The sequence below is a fragment of the Rhipicephalus microplus genome, chromosome X (genome assembly GCF_043290135.1).
Source record: "Rhipicephalus microplus isolate Deutch F79 chromosome X, USDA_Rmic, whole genome shotgun sequence".
NCBI lineage: Eukaryota > Metazoa > Arthropoda > Arachnida > Ixodida > Ixodidae > Rhipicephalus > Rhipicephalus microplus.
Window position 1 is genome coordinate 303,810,739 of NC_134710.1, and position 27,197 is coordinate 303,837,935.

At 49.9% G+C, this 27,197-nt stretch overlaps 1 protein-coding gene across 5 annotated transcripts in view; it reads left to right on the forward strand.

The window, feature by feature from the left end:
- The window catches only part of sv (paired box protein shaven), a 223,364-nt gene that overhangs the window by 176,766 nt on the left and 19,401 nt on the right, over positions 1–27,197 (forward strand). For all 5 annotated transcript variants that reach the window (XM_075879448.1, XM_075879452.1, XM_075879450.1 and 2 more), the window contains 3 exons: positions 5,631–5,878; positions 16,421–16,536; positions 17,818–18,064. In XM_075879448.1, the coding sequence (XP_075735563.1) occupies positions 5,631–5,878; positions 16,421–16,536; positions 17,818–18,064 (611 nt within the window). The remainder of the gene's footprint in view (positions 1–5,630; positions 5,879–16,420; positions 16,537–17,817; positions 18,065–27,197) is intronic.

Sequence of the window (27,197 nt, forward strand, 5' to 3'; positions counted from 1 at the left end):
CGCCGATCAGCGGAGCCCGCCCGCGGCATATGTGGGACAGTCGGCAACGGTCGTGGGGAAATTGTTTCTGCCACGCCCTCCTCGTTTCCCGCCGAACGTCTCGGGAGGGGGTCGGTTACAAAAGGCGAGATCAATGCGCGTTCAATCGTGCCCGCGCGCTGCTGGTGGATTTTACTGCGTTTCTCTCTCGGGTCCCTGCGACGATTTCCGGTTCCGGTTAGCGCCGGAACCGTTCCCGCGCCAATCCCCGCCGTCCTCTCAGAGTTTGTCTGCGGAAGTTACGTACTACTGACTCCCATACGGTCGCCGAAGTTGCTGCGGAATGATCGCTGCTTGTTGAACCGTCCGCGTAACTACATAGCCATCGGTTTCATGCGAAGCCGTTCTCGGTGGTAAAACTGTATACAAATCGTTACGAAATAGCTAGTGCGCCGCGTGACATAACTTGTCCTTCTTTCCTCTGTGTCGTCGTTTTGTTCTCACGCTATAACTTGGTAAACCAAGCCCTCATGACCATGTGCTCATTGGAGGGCATTAGTGCGACTTAAATGTAAATCGGTTAATGTAGAAAGGCGCCTGTCCTTTAACCATAATTATCAAGCATGACGAACCAGATAAAGGAAGTAATGCAGCACTTTGATGTAAGAGCCCATGAGAGTGAACCCGCATCAATTTGCAACCTGCGCTTGACATTCCAACGAAGAAAAACAGAAAAGCAATTTATGTGATTAAAAAAAAACTCACAAATATTTCTCCCGAATATGTTTGTAGGATATGACGTGACCGGTATGTTTTGTTTTGTTTTTTTCGCTCCATAAGTGGTGATATATGCAGATTGAATACACTATAAAATTTTGACCGGCAACTACAGATTACAAAGGTGAGTCATTAATTGAACAGCATTCCCACCCCCACCCCCGAAACGCAAGCGCCGATAAGATAAGCCGATAAGACGAGCTCGTACACTGCAAAGCTGCAGTACGAACATCGTTAGTGCGTATACAAAACTTGGCGATGGCCACAACAGTTATACTGATTTATCGTTTACGTCACCCGGAAAAAAAAGCATAATGCATGCGTGCTCATCTTTCAGGGCAGAAGCAAGACACTAACAAGAGGAGGCGTTATCGCGCCACTTTCGTGTCAGCCGAGCTGCCTTTCTGTTTTGCTGTCATGCACAGAGAACGAGTAAGCGCAGTGCAATCAGTGCGCGTTCGGCCTCGCATACGTCAAGCGGATTTGCACGTGCCGGGGCCCAGCGGGCGTCAGCAGGGCGATCGCTTCGCATTACCCTTCCGCGGAGACTGCAGCCGATTGTCTTTCTCACTCAATTTCGCCAAAGTGATGCCGCTGAGGATCACCGTGCAGAGAGGCCCACGCGGTGTCTAATTTACGGCGCGCCCCGATCTGAGCCCATGGAGTGCCTGCCGTGCGTGCGCAGGGGCTATCGGCCGCCGCGCCGGCTTCGTTTCTTGTATATGCGTGTCTACCTACACGCCCGCAGAATCGGCAAGAAAGAAAGCGCGTGAAAAGGCAGAGCGTGGATCGTTTTCATGCGTCACGCCTCTTTAGAAAATGAAAGCGTGCCTGGTACGTACCCCCCCCCCCCCCTCCACCTCTACCGCCGTTTCTCCCCAGGGGCAACAGTCCTCCCCCTCGAGCACCACCGGCTCTACCGGCGCGCCCTGGCTCGCCTATGTGTCCCGGCAACGGCGTAGTCCATTCGCGCTGCGATAGGAGCAGCAACTCCCGTGCCCCAATGCTCGGTCACTCGACGCCACGGACACTCTGCAGGCCACGCGGCTGCAGGCACACTGCACCCGCTCCGCGTTTGCAGATCTCTCCAATCTCGCGGCTTCTTCCTCATTCTGGAATCCGTACAGGCACTCCATGACTTGTAAACAAGATTTCCGGTAGCCGTTCAAACGTTTATTGAGAGCAAAGAAAAGGCACAGCTTCCACGTGATACTTAGGCAACTATACGGAAGTTACGTAGCTAAACTGTTTGGACGGAAACAGTTGAAAAAAAGATGATCTGTTAACAGTCGTAGCGGTAAATAAGATCTGCTGCAATGCACCCAAACTCGAGCCAGCACACACACCACATAAACACGCACGCATGCACGTACGATTTCAAGGAGCCGCCGATGGCGATATTGAAAGCGTAGAGAACGTCGCAGTGCGCAGACAGCCCGATGTAGAATTATTATTGACCCGCGCTTTTTTTTTTTTTCCACGCGACTAGTGTCACGTATAGTGCGGCCATGTCGTTTTGCCATCCGACATTTGCCGTCTACGCGTCACAGAGGCTCGTACAACCTTCTTCGGGATACAATGATACTGTCGGGTGTCGTCGGTCACCGCTCGTTAGGCGCATCGTCGCCCTCTGTAGGCACCGCAACGTGGCGCCTGCTCACGGCCAGCTTCACGCGTTGAAGGGAGCGGCGTGTGTGTGAGAGATCGCCCACTTTGCTGAAACACGTGAGAAGCCGTGCATGCCCGGCGCACATGTTGGACGACGAGACTCCGGCTGCTGAGTCAGGGTGGTGGCGCGGCTGAATCACTGGTCGCCGCGCCTCGCGTTCATGCTGCAGCTGGTAATTAATGAATTAATGAAGCCAGTGTGCGTCGCCAGCTCGGGACTTTCAGTCGTGATTGAATAACGGTCCTCTACGAGCAGAGCAGGGTGGAGAGATGATCGTGATTTTTTTTCTCTATATCATCCCCTTGGCTTTTTTTCTCCTTACTGGACGATTGGACATAAACGAAAATGAAAATCAGAATAAGTAGCACGAGGTTTGGCGTCGAAACTGAAAAATAAAATTCAGTACCTCTCTGCAAATCACCAGTTGAATAGGAATGTTTTACAGGGAAAAATACAGATAAACATTTGCTTCTTGCTATGTTATATTTGATAGTCACCCCGCCGCGGTGGTCTAGTGGCTAAGGTATTCGGCTGCTGACCCGCACGTCGCGGGTTCGAATCCCGGCTGCGGCGGCTGCATTTCCGATGGAGGCGGAAATGTTGTAGGCCCGTGTGCTCAGATTTGGGTGCACGTTAAAGAACCCCAGGTGGTCGAAATTTCCGGAGCCCTCCACTACAGCGTCTCTCATAATCATATGGTGGCTTTGGGACGTTAAACCCCACATATCAATCAATCAATATTAGATAGTCAATAAAATCGTTTCAACGCGCTAAACTATACATGCATGCTGGGGAGCCTGTGCTGTCGCTCTGGCGAACGTCCATTTGTCGTCCGAACAGTTCAGTTTGCTGCTAGTGTGCCGAAGCAGTAGCATTCATGCATCACAGAAGCACGCGCACAAGTGTATGCATTACGGCGAGTGTTCAGTCCGTGTACCAACCAAGTTCTTTTAAGCAAATCCTTAAATTTATTTTGGGCCGCCATTGAGCTCGACGCGAGCGAGTACGCCGACTGAAGTGCTGCTCGTGTGGAGCTCCTTCTGAGCGAGCAGCCTTGTGCGTGGAGCCTAACGTCGTCGCACACTTTTGCCGCCTACTGGACAGAGACTTTAACCGAAGTCAAGGCGGGGGCGCGAGCTTGTGTCCACAAAGCAGCGCAAATAGACACGCCGCGCGCAGCCGAGCGCGTCGGCTAGTCTCAAATGGCTGTTGCCTCGTTTCGTCGGGCTCCCGTCAGCTATCTGTTTTAGGGAGTGAAAGAGAGAACTGCTCGCAGAAGGGAACACGAAGGGATGACAAAAAATGTGGTGGTGTGGGGTAGGAGGAGGGTAGAAAGATGTGCCCTTAAGATGCTTTTCCCGCGGCTTCTTCGATCGCACACTCGTGGCCCAAGAAGCAGCGCTTGGAGGGGGCACGAGCGAGTCAACAAAGCGCAGTAAGTCACGACCAGCGCCGCGCGTGTGCTGCAGCGCCACATGCACGGGCCGGGCTCGACAAATACGCCTCACGCATTGCAAAGACAAGCGCTCTGCGGTCAGGACTGGTGGTGGTCATTAGCCGTCGTATCACATGCGTCAGCTGCGGCCAGGGCCGATGACGAGCCAACGGCAGAAATACAGAAAGAAAAGAACGAATGACCGCGAGGGTCATTCTGATGCCGGAGGACGGCTCCCCCCCCCCCCCCCCCCCCGCTTTCCACCGCTGTCTGGCACACTGTTATGAGGGCGTGGGTTTTCATGTAAGGGGCGTGCAAATGGGTTCTGCACTTCGGTTTGTCCACTCGTTGTCGCAACTAGAAATCTAATGTATGCGCTGGGTTTTGAAAGAGCATTTTCAGCGAACGCCGGGGCAACTGTGGCACGTGCCCATGTTACTGCGTGCAGCACCGCAGAGAAGACAGATTTGATGTCAAAGCGTACACTAGAAACGAATTAATCGATAACTCGCTTTAAAATGTTAAAACGAAGAAGTAACTAAAGGCCTCGCTGAATTTGGGGGTCACATTTACTTTGTGTTCCCCGCAAGGCGCCCAACGTTATGCAACAAGCCATGCAATCCTGTGTACATGCACAATCTTCCTAAACTGCATGTATCGCCGTATATGTATGTTTATGTGTACCTGCTTACTTACGATGCGTGAAAGGGAATAACCATACCTGTATTGAAAATAGAAACACACTCCGTACAATAAAGTATCTGTTTTAAATAGCATGACAAGAACTTATGCACGGCGAAAATACCCAGGGGGTAATGGATAAAATTTGTTATTCTACTGTTTTTCTTGCGTTAGACATTTGTAGCTGTAAGTACAATGTTCACAGCATCAAATACTGTTTGTTATGGCCGGGCTCGAGCATGAGTATAGCTGTATTGGTCAACATGTTGACTGTATTGCTTGCCTAAAAAAATAGGGTGTGTAGCCACTAGCTTACAATGCCAAACGACAGCCGCACTATGAATTTTAATGTAAGCGATTGCGTGAATCACAGAGCGCATTCAGATGTACCACAATGTTTCGAAACCAGGGGCGCGACGTCACAACACATGCAGAAGAGTTTCGTGCGTACTGTTTGGCATCAACGGCAGTTGGTACAAGACGTAAATGTGAACGCTCGCTTTCTTCGCACATTTGTACCTATACGACCAAGAACCATGTATAAGTGACTTTTGAAAGGGGAAAAGGAAGAAATAAGCGCAGTTCCGTTACTGCCTCTCTCTCAATGGAGGGCACCTCCACAGTTCTGCGCAGGGGATGGGGGTAAGGAGGGATTGAAAAGGATAGGGAGGAAGTAATAGTATAGAGATAGGGAAAGGCGCAGGGACAGAGAGAAACGCAGGGACAGCCACATACGAAATAAAAGGAGAAGATGGGAAAGATGGACATGGTCGCAGAAGTACAAGGACGGGGCACCCCTCAGCGAGAGCTCTTGTCAGCGTCAGGAGATGGCGTAGGGCGAGCCAGTCGGCCAGAGCTGCGCTGTCATTCGACACATTCAATATACCATAAAGCAGGTATAGGCGGTATAGTCCTGCAGGCCGAAGATGTATGGTGCCCTGATATATCTGGGAGGAAGGTGTACGGGCTGGTGTACAGTATATGCATTCGGCTGGACGCACCTGACAATCAGTTGTGCATACAAGTCAAGTAAATTTATGCGATGGCGTCTCATTCTTTCTTTCGCTCTGCGGCACCACCATTTTGCAGGATCGTGCGCAACAAGGCAGCCGAGAAGGCCAAGCACCACCACGTGTCGTCCAACGGCGGCAGTCCGCAGCCCCAGTCGTCGCCCACGTCGGTGATCACGCACGCGCCAGCATCGGCGCATGAGTCGAGCGTCTCTGCGGCGGCAGCCGCGGCTGCCCTGCAGAGGCCCTCATACTCCATCAACGGCATCCTGGGCATTCCCAGCGCAGAGGCGGCCAAGCGCAAGCGCGACGACCAGGTCTCACAAGGTGAGCGCTTACAGAGCACTTCCAGTCCACGCCGTGGTGCCCATGCGGCCCTGGCTTCTGCAGTCACTCAGACGTTTAAGGTCAAGTTTGAGAGACTCAGAGTATGAATATTTGACGCTATCCGCCTAGAATATCTACCTGCAGTAGTCCCCTACGACAGTTCAACTAATAAAGACTGATTATAGTAAGGGTCCCCACAAAGCGTCTCGTTATCAGTAATTGACTGCCACTGACTCTTCTAAGTCTTCAATATCATCTCATTTGTTATCAGGATTACCACAGTGTGTTACCAGGCGAACCTTTAGTTCGCATGAGAGGCTTTGGTAATTCAAACAACGAAGATTTTTCTGTACTTGATAAGCTTCTGAAGTTGGCGGCCTCTCTTGGTAGCAGAAGCAACACTATAGGCATTATCGACGACTGTTTGTGAAACTTGTTTACTTAGCATGTGATTTTAGCTTCTCTAACGAGGGTTGCTTATATAGTATCGAAGAAAAAAAAAGAATTAGAAGTATTCGTCAAGAACGCCAAATTCACTTGCTCTTGAGTGCGCGCCTTAAGCATCGTTCATTAGCGATATATAATTCAGGTGATCAAGCACCATTTTTGTTTATGGGAACAAAAAGCGTGTTGACGACAGGTATAAGCGCGTAATTGAATTTCCTTCGTAAAAAAACCCCGCCTTTGTCCTTCGAACTATTAGCGGGCAATACGGACGTACCATATAGCCAGCAGTTTTCATCTTTCGATATGCAGTTTCAATCAGTGCACGATTACGGCTGCCGACCAGCCCACATTGTCTTCTTCATATCACATACATACCACAGTGATGACACATGCATGGAGTCCCTACGGCGACTATCGACTTTCGTCCTTGTTTACATATGCAACGGACATGAGCTCACACCGCATGACTCGCAAAGTCACGGCAATATATCATCAAACATACTTTTCAGTCCTCGTAATTTCAGCAGGTTTGCTGCCTAAGAAGACGGGACGATGATATTATATGTGAGGGCGAAATAAGGAATATTTCCAATGAAATTATCTTATACAGTGCCATGTTCCGCGATACAAAGGATTGCAGCATCTGACATGGAAAATGCTCACTTGCATTGACGAAACATAAATAACGCGGCTGCACCTGACCACGCACCCATCCCGCACAAGCATGCTGACGAGTGGGAGCATGTGCCGACCCGGACCGCAGTTCACCTGAAAGGAACCGCTTTCACGAGAGCGGTTCGGGTGGCACAGCACGTGGCTTGCGTACGCGCCTGGCCGCAGGCATCGCGTCTCATGGACCACAACTCCGCCTTTCTCACTTCCGCTTCCGTCCGTGCTAGACAGGGGAGCTGCCTTCAAAAGTGCCGCCGTGGGCGGCTTCTTTTTCGGCAAGCGAGAGCGCGACTGCGGGGAAACATGTTCGCGCTGTTGTGGTGCCGCCCCCGCGCTATTCGACGACATTCTCGGCGGTCACCTCCGGGGTGGGAGAAACACAAGGCTGCCAACAGACACATGACCGAAAACGTCGTCATCCACGCTGCTTGACGCACGTAAACGGAAAATACCAAAACAGGCCGACCTTCTTCTCCATGTCGGAATCTCTGCAGGCAAAAGAGACCTACTTTCGTCTGAAAGTTTCGGAGTATGTAGTCATAGACGAGAGACGTCCCGGTGTGGAACGCGTGTTTTTCACTTTAATCACTGAAACACGTAGTCCTTATTCCACTGAAATCGTTTTCTAGCGTGAGGTAAGAGACCGTTTTGCTTTGGCTCTTAAAGGATGCACATCTACTGTTGCAGAGGCTTCCTTCTTCATTAGAGAGGTGATTTCTCGACCTGGTTCGGGAGCATGTATAGGAAGAGGGCGCCTTGGAGTGGTGCTGTACATTCGCTTCGTGGTATTGCGGTCGTTAACGGTTAAATGCTTCCCGGACATATAGCAGGCAGCGTGGTCACAAAGAGTGGAAAGAAGGATTGGCGTCGCAATAACACACAAAGCAAGAGGTGCAAGTGTGGGCGTGTATCTGAAACGAAAGAGGAAAAGAAGCCGAAAAGTACCCGAAAAGGAGGGGGTGGGGGGGGGCAGGAGTGAGCAGAGTGCGGTCCTCGACGATCGGGCCGTCCGGTCCGGAAGGAGAAATCTGCCTGGGCCAACAGCGGCGCTCATTTTTCTCCGCGCGCGCAGGCGTCGTCCCGCGTCTCTGCACTGCTGCGACATAGGCTGGCGCACTGAGCCACAGCACCATTTATCCTCGCTCGCTCAAGACGCCTATTAATATACAACGTGGCCGCTCTCCTCGGCCACCGGGCAGGCGCTGTCCAAACACGGGCGCCCCCTCCTCCCCCGCTCTCCACCGCCGCCGCCTCAGCGCTCGCACCAATAATAAAGTAACGCGTCGGACCACGCCGCCACATTCATAGCCAGCTCATTCGTATACGTCAGAAGCAGAATATCAAGGAGCCCTGCCCCCGACCCGGCGCTGTCCCCTCGTTCTGTTTTGCTGTCTTCTGGCTTTCATGGTTTTGCTTTCTTACTGATGTGGCTGGTCGCCTGACATTTACTGCCCCCCCTCCCCCTCCCCAAGCTGCCTCCGCTTCTGTACCACTTACAGAAGAGCGGCGGGATCGAGTGGCGCGCGCAAAGTGTCCGTTGCTCGGTTATGTGCCCGGATTTGGTAATTCGTGGCAATCAAGGGAACATGTCCGGCGTGATCGCGCGGAGCCCACAATTACGACTCCCGAAACGTTCGCAGCGTACACGATGGAGGCGACCTGCGCACGCGACGGTGTTGCGAGAGCTACACGTGTCGAACCTTGTTGTTTCGAGGTCCTAACCGCAAGGCCTGTCAATCCCTCTAATTTCGAGCCGCAGGGGATACACCGAAGGCGATGCGGACGGACGCGCACAGCATTCTCGATGGGATGTTTACTCGCCCCCGTCCAACATTGCTTGGCTACAGAACAGTGCAGGGCACGGGTTCCCAATTCATCATTTTCCCGGACCGTAAAAAAGAGAAAAAAAATCGAGATAACCAGCTATATTGATTTCAGACGCTGACGTGCTCGGAATTATTAACCCCTGCTCGTGCATGGCTTAATTGTAAAGCACACGCTCATTGGAAGTGCGCAGAGCAATCCCCGTTCGGTGTTGCTGTGGCTTCGGAAGATGAATTACTCGAATATGGTAGTATTGTTTTTCGTAATCTTTCTGTTTCTTTTCGAACAGCATTTCTTTGAGATTAGCATTACTCCACTGCGGTCTTGAAATGTTCCGGTACCGCAACTTGTTCTCTTCCTCCGCAAAGTACGAACACCCCGCATAGAAGCCGTGGGTTTCAAGGACAGTTATTGCTATCCGTATGGCAGAGCCAGCTTCCGAGCAGTAAGAGACGGTTGGCCGCCACCGAGGCGCCTGCAACCCGTCTGCCGGTGTGCGAAGCGCGCCCCCGTTATCGCGCGAAACCTGAACTTTCCTGTGGCACGGCGGTGGCATCGGCGGCGAAAGGTCGCACAAAGTGGAAGACACAAGGTCGCCACATAGCCGGTGCGAAGAGAGTCTTCGAAGACAAGGAAAACTGGCGGTCAATAGCAGCAAAGACAACATACGGGCGGAGCAGGTCCCTCGCCGACGCGTGGTGACTAGAGAGTCACTTGGGAGGGGGGGAGGTAACCCTTGCCGGGCTACGGGTTTTCGAAGAAGGGGGCCGCTTTGGCGCTTTCCGGCCGACCGAGCGAAGGGCGACGACGCCTATCGCGCGGCCGCATCTCCCGCGGGGCCGCCACTGCGCGTACAATGGTTCGCCTTGTGGCGTGGCGCTGGCCCGGCGGCTTCGCCTTTGAGCGGGCGCCATCTGAGACGGCGACCAGGACTCTGCGGCGGCATCGGGGCCGCGAGACGACGAAGGGCGACATGTGCGCGCCTCTCTCCTCCGGTGACGAGCTCCAAACACGTGCTGTCCGCTTGTCACGTCCCCGTATCTGTGGCGGCGGAGGCTGTCGCTCTTTCGCCGCTGTCTTTCTGCGCGAAAGAGAGCGCCGTCTACGCTCCTCACTCTCGTCTTGCCGAAAGCGGCCGCTGATATGATTTCTGCAGGCAAATGTTAGTGGTGCTGACTACGTTTGCTCTAATACAGCCTCCTCTGCTCTCTTTCTTCTTCATGTCCGTGGACAGGCGGTTAATCTTTCAACCGCACGGTCTGGAAGTTACTCTCTATTTCTTCTCGCCCGCCATATCTGGGCCCCGCTTTACGAGCGTCACGTTTTGCAGTCACGGCTTCCCACAGCACTGCCGTTGAGTCGCAACACGGAAGGCTCTGCGGCAGCTTTTACTACGTGCCCACGGAAGAATGCGCTCCTCGTGGAGTTTGGATAATTAACGGCTTTCGGGCGTTCCCGACGCTAACACCAGCTCGAAAAATGTCTGCGAAAGGCGCAACTGGTTCTGGCTAAAGGGTTGTTTGCTCGATGAAAATACCCCGAAAGTGCTACTATTCATGCGCTGTTGCTGCAGCATCCGGCTTATCCTGAAATTAGCTTTCGAGCTTCGCTAACAGCAAATTTTGTTAAAAATGAATTTATATATAACTGCTTAATTTATACTGATGCTGCAGTATGCTGCGAAGTTCTGCAGTGATACGCTGTTCTAGACAAAAAGGTGAGAAGTATTTACGGGCAGAAAGGTCGAAGCACATTCACTACATTGCAAACAATCGCGGACAACGACAATGTTCCAAATGAATTAATGCATTTTGACAAGGGCAAAATGTGTCAAGAATAAAAGACTGCGGAGTTTTTTTTTTCGGTTGTTCCCTACCTCCCCCCCCCCCTTTTTTTTTCTACAGTAATTTCCTCCAGGAACTGCAAGTACGCTCTTCCAGTTCATATTGTCATTTCTTTTTGTACATGCTCTGCTTATATTACACACCTTATTTGTTTATACCGCTAGGAAAATCTACAATAAAGTACCAGTAAGATACCGGAAATATTTTCCCAACCAATTATTGTTTGCCTTCACCTAATTCGCGCGTGTCGACAGCGCACATCTTCGGCGGTTTCTTCACCTAAAGAGATGTGGTCCTTAACCGACCTCGAGGTAAGCCCTGCAGAAGACCCAAGGCGCCAAGACGGCTGCTGATCGCTTGGGCCAAAGATTGAATCACAGATCCCTGGAGGCAAGTTAATCCCGCTCCCGTTGCCTCTCTACGGTCACGACGCGGGCGTGCGAAAAGCGTCCTACGCGTAATCTCCCCCCATTCTTCGGCTGGCGGAAAGCCCTTGTCGAGCAAAACGAGGAGCCCGTTGTCACGTGACAAATCGAAGGGTGCCTGGGGAACAGCTGAGGGGAATGCAGAGATTAATCGCGCGAGCTCCTAATTCGACCGCGGCCGCCACTCGAGCTGGCTGGCGGAAGCCACTGGCATCCGCGTTGAACGGCGGGCGGAGCGCGATAAAGGCGAAGCCCCTACCCACCTCTAAGCCTCCGCGAACAGCGCGCAACTCAATGGCCGTCGCTCTCCCTCCTCTCTTTGTGCGCATGAACGCGTACATACACACACCCGGGGCGCAGGAGATTACGGGAGAGCGCGACCCGTAGGAAGCGAACGCGTTGGTGATACCTGCACTGCCCTTCGACGACGCCTGTCGTCGCATATTGCTGCCCAGTGTGCGGGGCGGTTGTCCTCCTCTGTTGATTGTGATTACGCACGAAGAGCCACATAGCACAGTGGTTTTGCTGTAAAGGTACACAACATCCACATCGGAATACCTTGGCGTGTTTACCTTTTTCGTTTATTCGTACATGCGTTGACCGTATTGTTTTCAGGAACATAAGAAAGAAATGGAAGAAACAGTAAGGAAGGAGCAAACTAGAGGAGTGTTTGGTACAGTGAGTCAGAATACACTTAAGAAGCAAAGTATTACATACACTTACTGCGGTATCACACGCGGTCGAGAGTTTGTGCTTTCAGACAGCCATGACTTGCCGTGCGCATGTCACAAGCCGTTCAGTTGAATGAACCAGTCCCTCCGAAGATGTTGGTACCCTTTTCAGAAATAATAAATGAGTGCAGGATCACTTGGCGCACTAAAGGCTGCTGCATGGCTGCCATATAACAACTACTATTGGCCCTGTAGCTATAGCGTTCACATTAGCCTGAATTTTACCAAGAGGTGCCCGTTCACCAACGTGGGGCTCCGCTAATCATCGGAGAGTAACAATGCGTGGCCGTAGAATCCCCGGGAGAAGGGACATGCTGCGAAGAACGATGGCCACTCGTCCGGCGTGCTCAGACAGGCGCGAAATTGGCCCAATTCGAAGCGGCGGGTCGCGTCATAGCGGGGTGATAAGGCTTACGCGCTCGCCCTGCCGTTATGCCCCAAGGTTCACGTTGCGCGTGCGATCAAACCTGCGCGCGCTGCTCTGTACGGCTGCCGTCACGCTTTTGGCGGGCCGCACCGCGTCCCCTCCTTGCGCATCAGCCTGGCCGTGGGAGAAAACCGGTGAGGCGTTGCCCCCGTCGCCTTCTGCCCCGCTCTTGAATCAAGTGACCTGTTCCGGAGTAGTCACAACACCGCGAGCTATCGCGCCAACATTTGGCCGAACCCAGCTCGCCCTCGGCACGTGGTCTACGCGATGGGAGGAATGCCTGCGTCATGGCGCACGACGAGGCAGGCGCTCCTAACAGTTAGCAATCCGCCTCCTTCACAGCTTGCCGATATGAAAGAATGATGGTGGTATGCATATGCACAAGGTTGCGTTTGCACGTGCTGTGTGCACCAAGTCTGTCGTCGCAAACTGAGAGCATGCGTATCTTCTGCGTTGTGTTCCAGCCCGCGTTGAAGAAGGAATATTGCGGAGCTCGCAACGCCCGTCGCCAGTGTAGTACATTGTCTCAAAAGAAGGTGTAGAGGGAGGGGCATTGTTGCCTCTCTCAGTTCCCTCAGAAGCAATCACTGAAGGAGCGAGTGCAATCTTTCTTTTGTCTGTACACGGTGACTTCAAGCAGAGGACATGCGAGAGCTAAACAGCAAGAAGTGCCCTACGAAGTGTGCGCCAAAGATGCCTCTCCGATCCTTCTTCGTCGTCCCTTCAGGGCGCCGCTCCTGGTGGGAGCCCCTTCCTCGAAGGTGTTCATCCGAGGTCTCGGCTCGGAATTAACGTGCCCCCCTCTTCCACCCCTTGCCACGCGAATCTGCGGCGCGTACACACAAGCTCAGTGGCGCTCCTTCTCCCGAACTGTGCATCAGTGGGAGCACGCTCTTTCACAAACCGCGCGCGACTAAAACAGCTCCCTCTCCGCCTTGCCCAGAGGCGGCGGCCAGAGTTAGCGTGCATGCGACAACGCGGCCGCTTTGTGCGCCGTGCGCGCAGCTGCTATTTGCGAGACATCAGGCTGTACCGAAGCGGGATCGCGCTCGTCTTCTTCAAGGACTCGTCGGCGAGGCGCTTTCAGACTCACCAGGCATGCGCTCGCAGGTCGGGCAAGCTGTAGCCCCTGCTAGCGATAGGAAAGTGCCTCCGAGGAAACTGTAGCGAAAGTCTTGCGCTCTCTTCTTCTTCCAGTTTCGACGGCTCGTGACGCAAGCGTCGATAGTGACTTTTGGCGGGCGACGCTGGACTTGAGCGAAATTGCCGAAAGAACGATAGATTCAGTGAAATCGCGAGAGCATTGTGACGATGCGTTTTTCAATAAATGAGATGTACTGATGCTAGGGGCTCTGACAGTCATGAAATGAATCGCTGGAGCGTGTTTGTCAAGCTTTGACTTAGCTTCAGGCGCTCTGCAAGAAAAGTGAGCTAGCCCACCGATTATCATCCCACTGTCATCTTCGCGAAAGGATGGATGCAAAGATGTTGTAGGCCCATGTGCTCAGATTTGTGTGCACTTTGAAGAACCAGTCAAAATTTCCGGAGCCCTTCAGTACGGCGTCTCTCATAATCATATGGTGGTTTTAGGACGTTAAACTCCACATATATATCTATAATCTCCGCGCAAGAAACGAAGAGAGAAAATGCGAAAGAAGACTATGCCAGGTGTTCAAATGTTATTCGGCGAGCATGTTGCTTCGCGCACAAAGAAATGACGAAGCGACCAAACTATATGGCTTGTACGTATGGCGCGATTGTAAAACCCATATGACACTCGTATTTGCTTGACTGCGGTGCACGTCGATTTCTCATGCCGGCGCACTGTTTTAGGAGGATACAAAACTAGGTATAGTACGCCTGGGAGGGGAGGGGCAGCTTTTTCGAAATAACAGGAAACGCAGGGTTCCTCACACGCCGCAAAAAAAACTTTCCTCTCCAATTCCATTTCGAATCAAAGCGCTCTGGCATTCGCGCAGAATAGGGGATGGAACGAGAAGTCGCAAAGAAATAGCGCTGGTATCCGCGGCTGCCGTTGGCACGTCGATCGCTCTTCATCTAGGTTTTGGCGCGCTGTGCGCGATATGAATGCTGCGGCGCGGTCTTTTACTGCGCCGCGCTTCAGCGACTCGGGCGCCCGCACTACGGCACCTCGATCGGCGCCGCAGGAATGAAATGACGTTCCCCAGGGTACGACGGCGCGGGCCGAATAAATGATTGTAATGATAACAATGGGGGTAGTAAAAAAAATATATACCTGAGAGGTGGATTTGAGAAACAGGACCGCAAAGAAGGGATCCTTCCAATGATGTGAAATTACAAAAAAAAAAAAGAAGAAGCGTGCGCGACTTCGAGGGCTGGGGCGAAATGGGCGAGAGTGGCTAGCGGTGAAGACAGAAAAGTAAGCTTCACAAAGGCTTCATAAAAGAAGTTTCTTATATACGTAACTGTTTTTTTTTTCCTTTCGTTGTAAAAGTTGCTGCCGGGTTTGTTCGAACATTCAGGCGCAATGAATCCGAGAAAAAACCAGGCTTTCACGTGCACAGTCACTGAATTTTCGGAAGACGTGCTCCGGGAACGTCATCTATAGTGATTTAAAGCAGCGTCGTCGTCGTATACGATCTGCAATCAAACTCCGCGGGTGGCAGAGACCAAATAAGAACACGGGTGTGCTTAAAGAACTGCTGGATGGAGAAGAGGAACGATAGCAAGACTAGAGGGTACATGGTGGGCAAGACCTAGAGAAGTCTAGGTCTTCAACGAAGGAGAAACTGGTCAAAGAACGAAACGGGGAGAAAGGAAACGAGACGAAATAAAAGCCTCCGGTTAGCACGTAGAAGGGAGACAAATGCTTGGTATAGTAAAAGAAGACAAAGAAAGATGGAAGAGGTGGGCGGAGGCCCCTTGCGCTTGGAGGAGAAAGAATGAAGGCCAGAGCGGGTCGCGGTGCTTATCAGAGGCCGCCAATAGTTCCGGCGCCAGTTCCCAGGGGGCGCAACTTCCCGACTCGCGCTCGGCCGCGTGCAGTTTGCCTGCGTAAACGGGGCGCCTGTTCAAGGGCTGATTAGGCATGCGCATGCGCAGATGCACGTGTTGGGGCCCTATTCTTTTGTTTCCCGCCGACCTCCCCTTGTTCGTGCGTGGAGCAAGCGACGTACTAAAGTATGTACCAGTGGCCCAGCAGGCATCATTTTGTGGCGCCACGCTTTCCGTGTATGTGCAAGGGCGCCGATATCGCGCACCATTTAGTTGGATGCATTAGCGGCACCGTATCTCTCTAGCTGTTCGCTTCTCCCACGCACTCTTCCCGTTTTTTTTTTTTTTTTTTTTTTGCTGTAGTCGCTCCCTTGGCTTTTCTGTTCTCAATCTGTACCTCTCACATAGCCCCGCTTTCCACAATCTGATTTTCTATTGCGCCCTTCAAGAAGACACGTGTTCCCCGAATGCGTTGGAAGACCGAATAAGAAAAGTTTTGTTCGAACATTATCGCCATTGCGAGATTGAGGTGCCGGCTCTCGGCTGACAGCTGCTTTTTGTCAAAACCTCTTCCCTGTTGGGTGTATATTCGAAAAGCGAGAGGGAAAGAAAAAAGAACACGGGTAGTGTTGTGGCTGCAATGCCTCAGATAATTTTGTGTGTGTGTGAGCTCTATAGAAGCTGATTAAGACGACTTAAGTGACATAAACGGTAAAGCCGTATCCAAAAGGTAGAACAAAGTGACGGACAGTGATATCATCCCATTTACTTCCGCTTTTGAATTAGGTGTTATATGTTATAAGCGGAACCACATCTTCCTAGTGGACACCTAAGTAATTAAGAATTTGATTTTAAATTTTGCTTGTTGACTATAGAACTTAATGCATGAAGAACAAGTGATTATTTGGTTATCATGCATTTCATACAACAAAGACTCTTTTGCTTCACCTTTCAATCGTGTGTTGAGGCATACCTGCCATGTATTCGAGTTCAAACTTCACAGCCACTTCAAGGCTATGATTTCGAGGTCGACCCCTATAGCACCACTCGACTGAAATTTGATAAGTACATAGCTATATGCGCTGACAGTTAATAACTTAGCCAAGAGAATTCAGAATGGAAAGTTCCATTAGACTGGTACGTTTGTTGAACCTTGTACAGCAGTGATAATACAAGCGGCTCTGCTTGTATTGCAGTGCACGGCGACTCGGCGCGAGACATGAACGGTGACCACGGAATCCACGAAGATGAAGTTAAACGTTCCAGGGCGCAGTACAACGGCGAGCAGATCTACTCCAACCTGAGTCCCAACGTGAGTATAGTGTCTCCCATTTTGCCACATGGACCGTGGCAGCTCGTTGCCTGCTAGCGCATTGAGCTAGACGCATACAAAGTATTCTGCACGCATATAACTGATGAAGTATAAAGGAATGGTGATGCGTTTTTGAAGCACCGTGCTCCTTAGTTCAAACTACTTCAGTTGCATGTGTTTTGCTGCTCTAAATGGGCTGCGGTAGAGAAGGAACGTGAAGGCAATTCAACAAAGAGTGCATATTGTCCACGTGTTCGTAAGCGAGAAAGAGTCGCAAGGAACACACATGAAAAAACGATATATCACCTCAGATTCATGAATATTTACGTCAGAATCAACAGAGTGGGTTCACCTGAATCATTTCGACTTTTTGTACGCCAATAGTGGTGACTAAAAACTAAGGCTCAATGCTGCTTCCATCAACTCAGCATATTATAAGGGTTCAAGTAGAATACGCACTTTGCAGAACTTTCGCATAGCAATTACTTTCAGAAGAAGCGTTGCCCGATGGTTCTGCAAAATGAAATGTCGCGTATATATGCGTGTTTGTGTATGTGTACGCTTGCAATTCATTTTCAATTGAATTAGGCCTCAAGCGGTCACTTCATATTTACCACCATCACTGGTCGTATAGTGCATCATGTTACAAAAAGTGGATATAGTGTCGAAATTGACTATTAGCTCAGTAGGCAGGACACGTACGTCATCATATCACCCATGGACGTATACGCAAGAAACGCAAGGTGCACGGCGACAGAAATGAAGTATACACTGCGCAAGTACCCTTTCGTGGTGCTTTTTGTTACCGCACTTGGTTTACCGAACAGGTACGAGATCGAATGCCATGAATGATTACGCGGAAACGAACGAAATTTGCGCGATGCTATTGGGCGTGACTGCAAGTCGCATAAAGTGTCTGACCACACTGTTCGCAAAGAACCGGAAAGCCCAACCGACTGCAATCACGTGCAGAGGCCTCGCGGCGTCGTTCATACATGGGACAACGTGCATAGTTCTACAATCTCACGTAAATCCATGCGTTCCTGCTGTAAACACTTCTTCAGTCCGTGCTTGATTTACTTCCCGCGTGCGTCTGCCGACATGCCGGTTAATGAATGTAACATTAAGGCTGAATAGCAAGTGTTGTTATTATTATTTTACCGTGCCACTGTTAAATCACGTGGTAGCTAAAATGTGGTAGCATTCCTTTTGTTTTAAATGGAGCGGTTCCTTACAATGAAAATCTGTTCACGGGCGCGCAACTTGTGCGTCGACACGCAGATGTGGGCCAAGTGGACAAAGCAGGACGAACTGAAGGCCAGCATGGCGGACCTGCCAACGAGCAACGGGTCGCCGTACCATCACCTGACGTCGCAGACGTCTCAACCGGCGCCCCCATCGCAAGGCGGCGCCTTCGAGCAGGCCTTCAGCCCCGTGGTGTCGTCAGCGGAGAAGCAGCCGGCCGAATACGACGTCGCCATGACCACCATCAACTCGCAGTCCACCGCCGTCTACTCGCCGCCTCTCGGTGAGTGCGAAGCCGTCGTGGCTACTTCGACAGCGTTTGAATTTGAGCTTGTTGGCATTCATTGCAAGAAACAGCTGTAACGAACGGGACAACATTGTACTTGGCGCTGGCCAGTTTGTCTTGTTCTGTTTGTCTGCGCCGTTTCTTTCAATGGCAATGAGTAGTCCCGTCGTATTCCGTTGGGCGTGCCGTAGTGGTCAGCTCGCTTGGTCAGTGAAAGGGAATCACTGATTGGTTTGAGGACGGCGTAAGTGAAAGAAATTTACATATTTGGCTCCAAAAACCCACCGTACGAGTCTGGTCAAATCTATTAACATCAGATGCCAACTATATGCGTGAAACCAAATGCATTCGGTCCTTCATTCACAGCACGCACTCACGCCTGAATAGAGATGTCCAGTAAAAAGTTTCCACGCTTGCTTTGAATCTCTCGCTCCAGAAGAAAAATCTGAATGCATTTTTTAACAACCATCAATCGGTGGTAAGTCAGCAAGCTTACCAGTGATTCCCAGTTTCAAGGTATCATGATTAACATTCAGCTGGCAAGCCAAAGACTGCACGATTATGCACGTCAATCACCCTGAAAGCAAAACGTCTACACTGAGTGCCTTAAAAGGGACTAAAAATTATTTTACGAGCTTCCGTGAAGAGTAATAACAGAAAGATATAGCAAGCAGAGATTTACTAGGTTGTTCGTACAGTGCAAAAAAAAAGAATAATTAAAGGAATAGGTAGTTGCGAGGAAATGTCACGAATAAAGGTATACCATTACTGCGCGTGCAGAGTTACACACTTCTTGTCCATGTTCAATGAGGGCGACTTTTACTTCGCTACGCCGTCTCTATGCGCATTCAAGGATGTCTTGGGACGTGATTAATGGTGCAGTCTGAGGGCTAACGTTCTGCGCAGGTTGATTACAGTTAGCGCGAATAGCTAAGGCAGGCAAAGGCGAGAAGCAGCGTGCTCCTCCTCGCTTCAATCTGCCTTCCTCTGGTTTTATTTGCACCATTTCAGAAGTGCAACTCAGAAGACCACCCCATGTTCATAGTTAACGCATGCAGCAAGTTGCCGAAGCAGGTGTGTTGCTCGAAAGTGTTGCAGACCGCGTAGCTATGTAGAGCAGGCATTCCATGCGCAACGAATCAATCTTTCGAAACGAAAAGCCATCTGAGTTGCACTTATGATGCACAAGCGTCACGTATCACTCGCCTCCTTCCTCTCTTCGTCTTTCGTGTGGACGGAGCGCTGGAAATCGCTTCTGTTCACCGGCTGCTTTTTTGCGCGCGTAATACTTGCACAGCGCACCAACGCTCTGCTGCCGGAGGTGGCGGGACTCTGCACTTATGACGACGGCTGGAGGCACAACTTCCTACTAACTCGCCTTTTCTTGACGTCCCTTTCGAAACCCTTCATTTGTTTTTTTTGTTATTTTTTTGATGTACTAACTGCACATAGGATGAGGGAGGTCGTGTGGGTGCGTATGTCTACATGTCTCTCTTTCGCTGCGATGCACTGCGCGGAAAAGTTACGCGTTTCTGCTTAGCGTAAAAGAAGCTCGTGTGTATAAGAACAGTAAATGGGCTTTTGCAAAAGCAAGGAACTCTGGGTTAGCTCAGTTTAAATCAATTTGTCTTCAGAACAGAGACGCCCGGGTTAGGGATGATGGGTGTCCCTCATCTGGCGATGACAAACAGGAGGCTTTGGGCAAAGTGGCGCAGAGACGATGCAAGTAATTTAGCTTTTCGTGGCAAGTTATTTCCTCGCGAGTTTTATTTCAATAAAATAATAATAATAATAATAATAATAATAATAATAATAATAATAATAATAATAATAATAATAATAATAATAATAATAATAATAATAATAATAATAATAATAATAATAATAATAATCTTCTGTTTGGGTGTTCAATTAGTCTTTTTTCGGAGGAGTCGCTTTTAAAAATCAAGGGGTGGTGTTTAGGTTCACAGATGCGACATAAAACTCGCAGTACTTTTATCGGTAATGACCCAAATCAGCGCCACCGTGTGTGTAAAAACGACAATGATGAAGGAACACCGCCATGAACAGAAATCGCAGCGTTAGCACAATACACAAGTTTATGCACGAGAAAGTCAGCGGTATTGCAAAATCTAACAATGACAGCAGACATGTGTTCAATCAATGCGTTCATTTCGTTATAAATGGCCAAAATGAATTGCTTTCGAATAAGAGGGGGAGGGGGGGGGGCGTCCTTTAAGGTGCGACTATCCTCACTAGCTTGCGTGTTGACGGCTCTCGACGATGTGCGTTTTGATTTTCATTCCTTGAAATCCAGCAAACGTGCGTGGTGTGAACGTTAAGCTCGAGAAACTACTTCCGAATTCAGCGTTGATGCCACAAGTTACTGCGCGCACCACCGCAAAATGTTCGTCATATCAAATCTACACGTGGCTTATTAGCATACATAAGCTGTTATTATAGTGCAAGATATTCCTCCCAATGATTCTTATGAACGCGGGGACTTCTTTTTGTTTGGCTTTAGATTCTCCTATCGAATTTCTTCCATGGCTACATCAGTGCTTAAATCGTTTATTTCCACTTCATTACGGCTGTGCGCGAGTCAATGATCGAGTTTATATACGTAAATGTCAATATATACTTACGGATATTGATCTTTAAATGAGCCACTTCTCGCGTGCACGTTGGTCAGCCGGATACTTTTCGGCAGCAATGTGCTGCGCAATATGAATATGTGACATATGAACATGACAACTGCCTATACATGACTTATTTCAAACAGCACTGCATTTCTCGACGCCTGAACAAGATAGGAGGTGTAACAATGAAATTCGAAGTGATTAAACTGAATGAAATTAAGATACTGCTGTAACGAGCCAAAAGAGTTTCACAGACTGCCTGGGTTGCAAGTGACACTGCTTCGGTGCAGCTTACGAGCGCAAGATACACTTTTCGGCATCGCGTGCTCACGTGTTATTCGCTCTGCAGCCAATTATTCCGCCAAGGTTCATACAATCAGACATAAACGCGGAAGCAAGGCGCCTTCTTGTCTCTCCGTGGATACGAGTCGGTGCAGCCAGGAGCTTCCCTGAAGCGATCGGGCAAGCTGCGTTCAAACTGCTCCCAGCGTTCAATGCCTTTCGGGGCACGCGTTCTGCGAACGCGATCGTTTGCATTTCCTGCGCACGGGCTCGGCGCGCATATCTCACCGAAAAGGAAGAGGCAGGGCCTGGGGAAAAAAAGAAATAACAGTGGAGAGATGGCGCGTTGTGCTGTCCCAGCGCCGAGCGTTCTCCGACCGTGTCCGCAACGCCCAAGCGCTGAGAAATAAGCGAGCCACGTTGTGTGCTTGCGCTGGTCGCTCTGCATGCTTGCGTACATGGACTGAACCCACGAGGGTGCAAAACTGGGAAAGGCCACGAAGACCACTCTCCTATGTACGCACCCCTGGCACACCAGTGCGTTCGCGAGGTGACGGAGAGGGGGCGACAAAAGGAAGGGGACGCGAGTGAAAGCAGCAAGGCTTATAACGCTTTGTTCGCGTCATTGAGAACCACGGGCCGGGAATCTGTTTACCCGTCAGTTCCTGGTAAGAAAACACGCGCCAGACGTAAATATTTGAGCGTTTTGTGCGTGCAGGAAGGGTGCATTTTTAGGACCGCCGACTCCGATTCCGCGAAGTTTGAGCCGCGATTGCCACCGAAATAGTCGGCGGCTGCGGCCTACACTGCAGCCGTGCGTGGAGACACGAGCGGCGGCCACCGAACCCCGAGTCCACGGTTCTCGCCTCGCTCCTTGAGGGTCACGATGGCTCTGTCAGAACGAGCGTTCCCGAAAGGTTAGCATCGCCAGTGTGCCGTGCCATATTTTGATGTCTTTCTCAGGAGTTCACAATCACGTGCTCGCACTTAGTAGAGGCATGTCGAGGAGTTTTGGCCGCGTTGTTCTCTAACCGAAACGGCGACGAAGTGCTTGGTAGAAAAACGATAATAGTACGCGTAAACCGTGTCTAGATTGACGGATTTCCCGATGACAGGCCTCGAGTAGAGAAAGTAACGACAGTGGTGTCAAGGTTGATTGTGCGCTTGGCCCACCTCGAGGCACACCAGTATCACATGTACAGCGATTTGTTTGGTCAGTTTCACATCAGCGTACAAGCGCGATTCAAGAAAGCCCCAGAGTAACTAACTAGCTGAGCTCACTCTTCTAAGCTCAGAGAGGGTCGAAGTATCCGCAAATGCACCGAATTTAGGACTCACACTTGTATGCAAACGTTTCACGTACTATAGGCGCCGCATATCGCACCGGTTGCGATACAACTCGCGCTCGGGCGCGACCGCCGTTCGCATTGAACATGCGCATCACGATACTCGTTTCAGACGGACCTCCGTGCCGACCACAGAATGGCTGCGTCAACGTGCTCGTTGTCCGAAACCGCGCGCGTTGTACAACTTCCATTGCTGACGCCATCCAGCGCCGCTATCACCGGTGGCATCTCTCGGTGCCATGCCTCCCCCCCCCCCCTCTTTTTTTTTTCCTGTATATTTCGCGTAGAAGCGGTGCGTTCAGCGATAACGGCAGCTAGGGGGCGACACCGCCGAGGGTCGATTAGAGCAGCGTAAAACGCCGCGCTACGACCGAAAATACGGGAGCAGAATTTTTTTTCGTGGGAAGAGTTTCGTACAGCGTTTGTCCGGTCCCTCCCAGAACTAATCGCTCTTTCATGATTGGCAGAAAGCGAAGCGAACAAAAAAGACAAGTCTGTCGGGCATCGGTAAGATAAAACGTTTTTATATGCTTGCTTTTGCGCCCGTAGAGGCAGCATACGGAGACTTTTAGCTCTCCATGTCGCTGGGACGTCGCGCATGCGCCTTCCGCGTGTAAAACTGTCATCAGCGTCGTGCTGCAGTTTCTTTAGTACATCTTTTTTTGCCTGCGTGTTGTTCTTTTCTATTGTGGCGACGGTTGTGCTCCCTGCCGCAAGTGCACGACCGCGTCGGTGATCTCGGAAGCGTGGCACGTGCGGCGATTGCGACCATTCTTTTTGACGCGATCTCGTGGTGCAGCCAACCGTACACGCCAGAGCGCGTGCGTGCATCGGCAGTAGTGTTAGCAGACGAGGCTTCGTACAATACTTCGCGTTTTTTTAACATATTTTTTTTCTTGTTATTGTTGTCATTATCCTGCAAGGGGCGCTGGTGTGCGGATAATTGGATCACCCTTAGGGCAACAGATGGCCCTCTCTGTTTCTTCCTTTTTGATTCTCCGTATACTTGTACAGCGCTGTGCTGATGTGATGCCATAAATGGTTTAGTTGGCCGAAGGCTAGTGATATTCATACGATAGAGAATCAATTTAGATACAGTCAGATTCTTCCCTCCCAGTGGAATGCACGTGCCTAGGCTGTTGAAAGTGATAAGTGGCTAATTTTTCTGCATTGGTTCATAACGGCGGATCGAGTTCCTCGAACGTCCACTGGCAAATATTCGTGTCCTAAATTTTTCTATGGGTATATTCATAGGTTTAGCATGTATGTAAATGCTGACAACATGCGTGATGGCAAATTCCTTTTCCTTCTGTCCCACCGAAAATAAATATTAAAGCGCAGTCTCTGCATCGTACTTAAGCTGAGAGGTGTGGACACAAAAGATCGACAGTTAAACGTGTCACGGCATTAAACTTTCAAACCATATGGGGTTTACAACAGCTGATTTCAGATATGATCACATTTCTTCTTATTGTTTACTCGTGCTAACAAGATGAAGGAAACAAACTGATTAAAACAAACCTGAGAGAATCGAACCGCGCTTCTTGCCTAAAGCTTATGAAGTCGTCGAGAATATTAGGGAGTCGTCAAATTGCGGGACCCGCTTTTTGCTATTTCATTTTAGTCGACCGGAGGCAAAGCATGCTGTCTGATGGTAACCCTGTTGCGAAATATACAGGCGTTGGTGATGGCGAATGCAAATTGATTTAAAAAATAGCTTAATAAATGCCACTGTTTATTTTCAAGTCTGATTCTGCGCAATTATTTAACCACATAGAAATTTCGATTTTCTGATCTGCCTGTTTCATGCATTGCTCCTGCATATTGCTTATGATCCAGTAAGGATACATTACCGGGTTCCAGAAGCTTGAAACGTCGATTACCTCGGCGATAACAAGTGTGCTCAGTTCGAGCAATAAGAGGAGATGAAAGTAAAAGGCGATAAGCACATGCACGCAGCGGAATCCCCTGAGATGATTGACGTTTCAAAAATAAAAAAATTGAAGCTGTAATTTTTTTCTCCACTTTCACCTCAACGACGCGCTGAAATTTCTATCTGGGCTTTCTAGCAAAATTAAATGAAGAAAAGAATTACGCAAAGGTGAACAAGAGAGGTATGGCTGAATAAAGGCTTCAGAACAGGGTCAAAAAATAGCAACAAAAAAAAAAGGAATTGGGGTAGGAGCTTGGCAGAGCGCTGGAAAGGGAGGAGGGGTGCAAGCAGCCAGTGCTACACGCCGAAAGGGTTCTCAAGCGGTGGTAGGGTCTTTAGAGAGCGCCAGCTAATGGAGAGGTCATCAGGAACCAACCCGTTTATCAGCGGGCCAAACTCGGCGAACTGAGCGCACTTGCGCGCAGAGGAGCCGCTAACAAATGACTTGAGCCTCTTTAATTCCCGAAAACCTGCTGAAATTTCGAGATAAGAACGACTACTGTGCACCAAGCTGGCGGTCCTATTTCTGTTTGTTTTCTTGTCTCGAAACGTTTTTACGTTTTTCTTCATATGGAGGGGGGGGGGGGGGTCGCGTTTTCTTGTTATTACTGCTTGGTAGCACATGTTATGAAGAAATTCGTGTATATTGTAACGGCGCGTGTTCGTACCTCCCGAGTATCGAAAGAAAACACAGAGAGATGGTTGCTTATAAGAACACGAGAGCTTCAACAGAAAAAAAAAAGAAAAAGGAGGGGGGAAGCTCACCATCCTTTCTATAATAGCGTATCTCCTTTGCTCCCTACTTTGCTTGAAGGAAACTTCGGAAACGACTCAATATCTGGAAGGGAAAAAAAAGAAAGCCATAGCAGCAAGGAACACTTGATATCGAGCTCGTGCTCCTTCATAGCCACAGTTCAATTCTTCCTCTCGGCGCGTTTGTTTCGAAACAAAAGAAAGAAGAGCTCAAGAAACGAAGGCGACGAAGGCTGATGAAGTTCGTTACAGGCCAGTGCAGGGAAAAGGCAGCGGGGAGGCGAGAAATGGCTTGTTTCTTGCCCGATTATGAATGACGTTCGAGGGTGTCGAGAGGGAGAGAGAGCTCGGGTGAGAGCCTTTAAGCAAGAATGGCTCATTTGTCCCGAGTCGTGGGGCTGCTTGTTGCGCTGCCGGCGAAGCTTACAGGCAAAAGATGAGACGCGCGCGAACATCTTGCCGCCATCGGAAGCTTCCCGTGACGATCGGGCTGCGCTGAAGATAAGCACGCTCACGTCACCGGCTCAGCGTCCGCTCGCCTCTCACGGGCTTTTCTGAGGCACCGTCGCATTAGGCGTGGTGCTCCGGCTAATCGCAGATCATCTGCGCTTTGAGGCGTGTTTCCAAAGAGAACGAAGACTGCGTGATTGTGTTTGGAGTTTGAGGCGTAAGAGGGATGTTGTAATAGCTGCGTTGTGTTTGCCCGATTAGGGCGAAAATTTCATGCTCCTGCGAACGACCAGAAGCGCAATTTTTTGTTTGATTATTCGAGTGTATTGGGCGGAAGATTACAGCCCGTCGACGTCGCACTCAACATGATTTTCCGCGTCGTCTGTGAGAAAACATAGGTTCATAGCCTCGTGTTATACACGAACAATGCATTATAATGCGGACTTTATCATTCATTGACGTTGCTTTCGCAGACAAATATGTTGGCACTGTGAGAGAAGCGCATGGTTGCATATTGCAAAGTGAGTTCAGCGTGTGTTCAGCATGAATGAATCTGAACATATTTTGCAGCGCATACAAAAAGAAACTTAGCCCTAGACGTACATGGTACGGAATAAAGGGTCGTTTTTAGAGCAACAGTGATCCTTGAAAATTATCAACCTTGGAACATTCGGATGGGCCACTTTCATTTGTACACGATCGCTAAAAATGCTGGGTGTATGCACTCTCATGAACTTGAATAGTAATGCATGTTTCCACTACAATATTCAGGGTGTATCTCGCAAAACTATGTTAATACGGGGTGCAGAAAGTGCAAAAAATGTACAGAAAACGAAAAAGAACACGAAATTAGCTGTTCTGTTTTGGCAGAAATAGCGCGATTCGCCTATATACAGGCAAGGCGCTGCTGTGACAGCAGCGCCAAAACGCTATGACACACTTCCTGCTGTGACAGCAGCGCCATAACGCATAGCGTAGTGAGAGAAATGATCAAAGATGGGTAGGCGCGATAAACATTAGCCGTGATGTTGCATTTTATAGCAAGAAGTAAAAGTGTCCGTCGTCTGCAAGTTTCCATGTGCGCACGCGTTTTATGGCAATTAGTGATGAACCACGAAGCATTTCTTCGTGTCTTTTTATTCTTGGGGCACTTTTTTTTTTGCAGCCCTTATACGCCGATGTCGACGAAACTGGGTAGTTAAGTGAAAGCTAGACAGCGCCAGGAGGCGCTGTCTAGCTTTCACTGAACTAAAGATGTCTGAAGTCCATATCACATCAGTTGTTTTTGTTTCACGTTATGACATTTCATTTTCTACGTCACCGATTACGGTGGGGCTCGGTTACCTGGCATGAGTGTTGTTGCGACCCCCCCCCCCCCCGCCCCCCAAAAAAGAAAATTCTACAATAGCATGGTTCCACTAATCTTGAAACGCGCAAGCTTCTCCGAGCTAACTGACGCATCATCAAAACCTGTATGCACTAATTCCACACAAGAAATAATGCGAAGGAAAGCGTGGCCAAAAGCTACGCTCACTCATGATGCCATGAGGCGAAGGCCGAACATGATGAAAGCTCGTCGTTGCCACATTTACCACCTATTTTTACAGTACACTCGCGCCTCCGTGAAATAGCACATTAAAGTTGCTCAGCGACGGTCCCTGTTTGGCAGATCGATGTCTCCACAGTAATTCGAGATGGCGAGATGAGGCAACGCTTGAGCAGCGTAT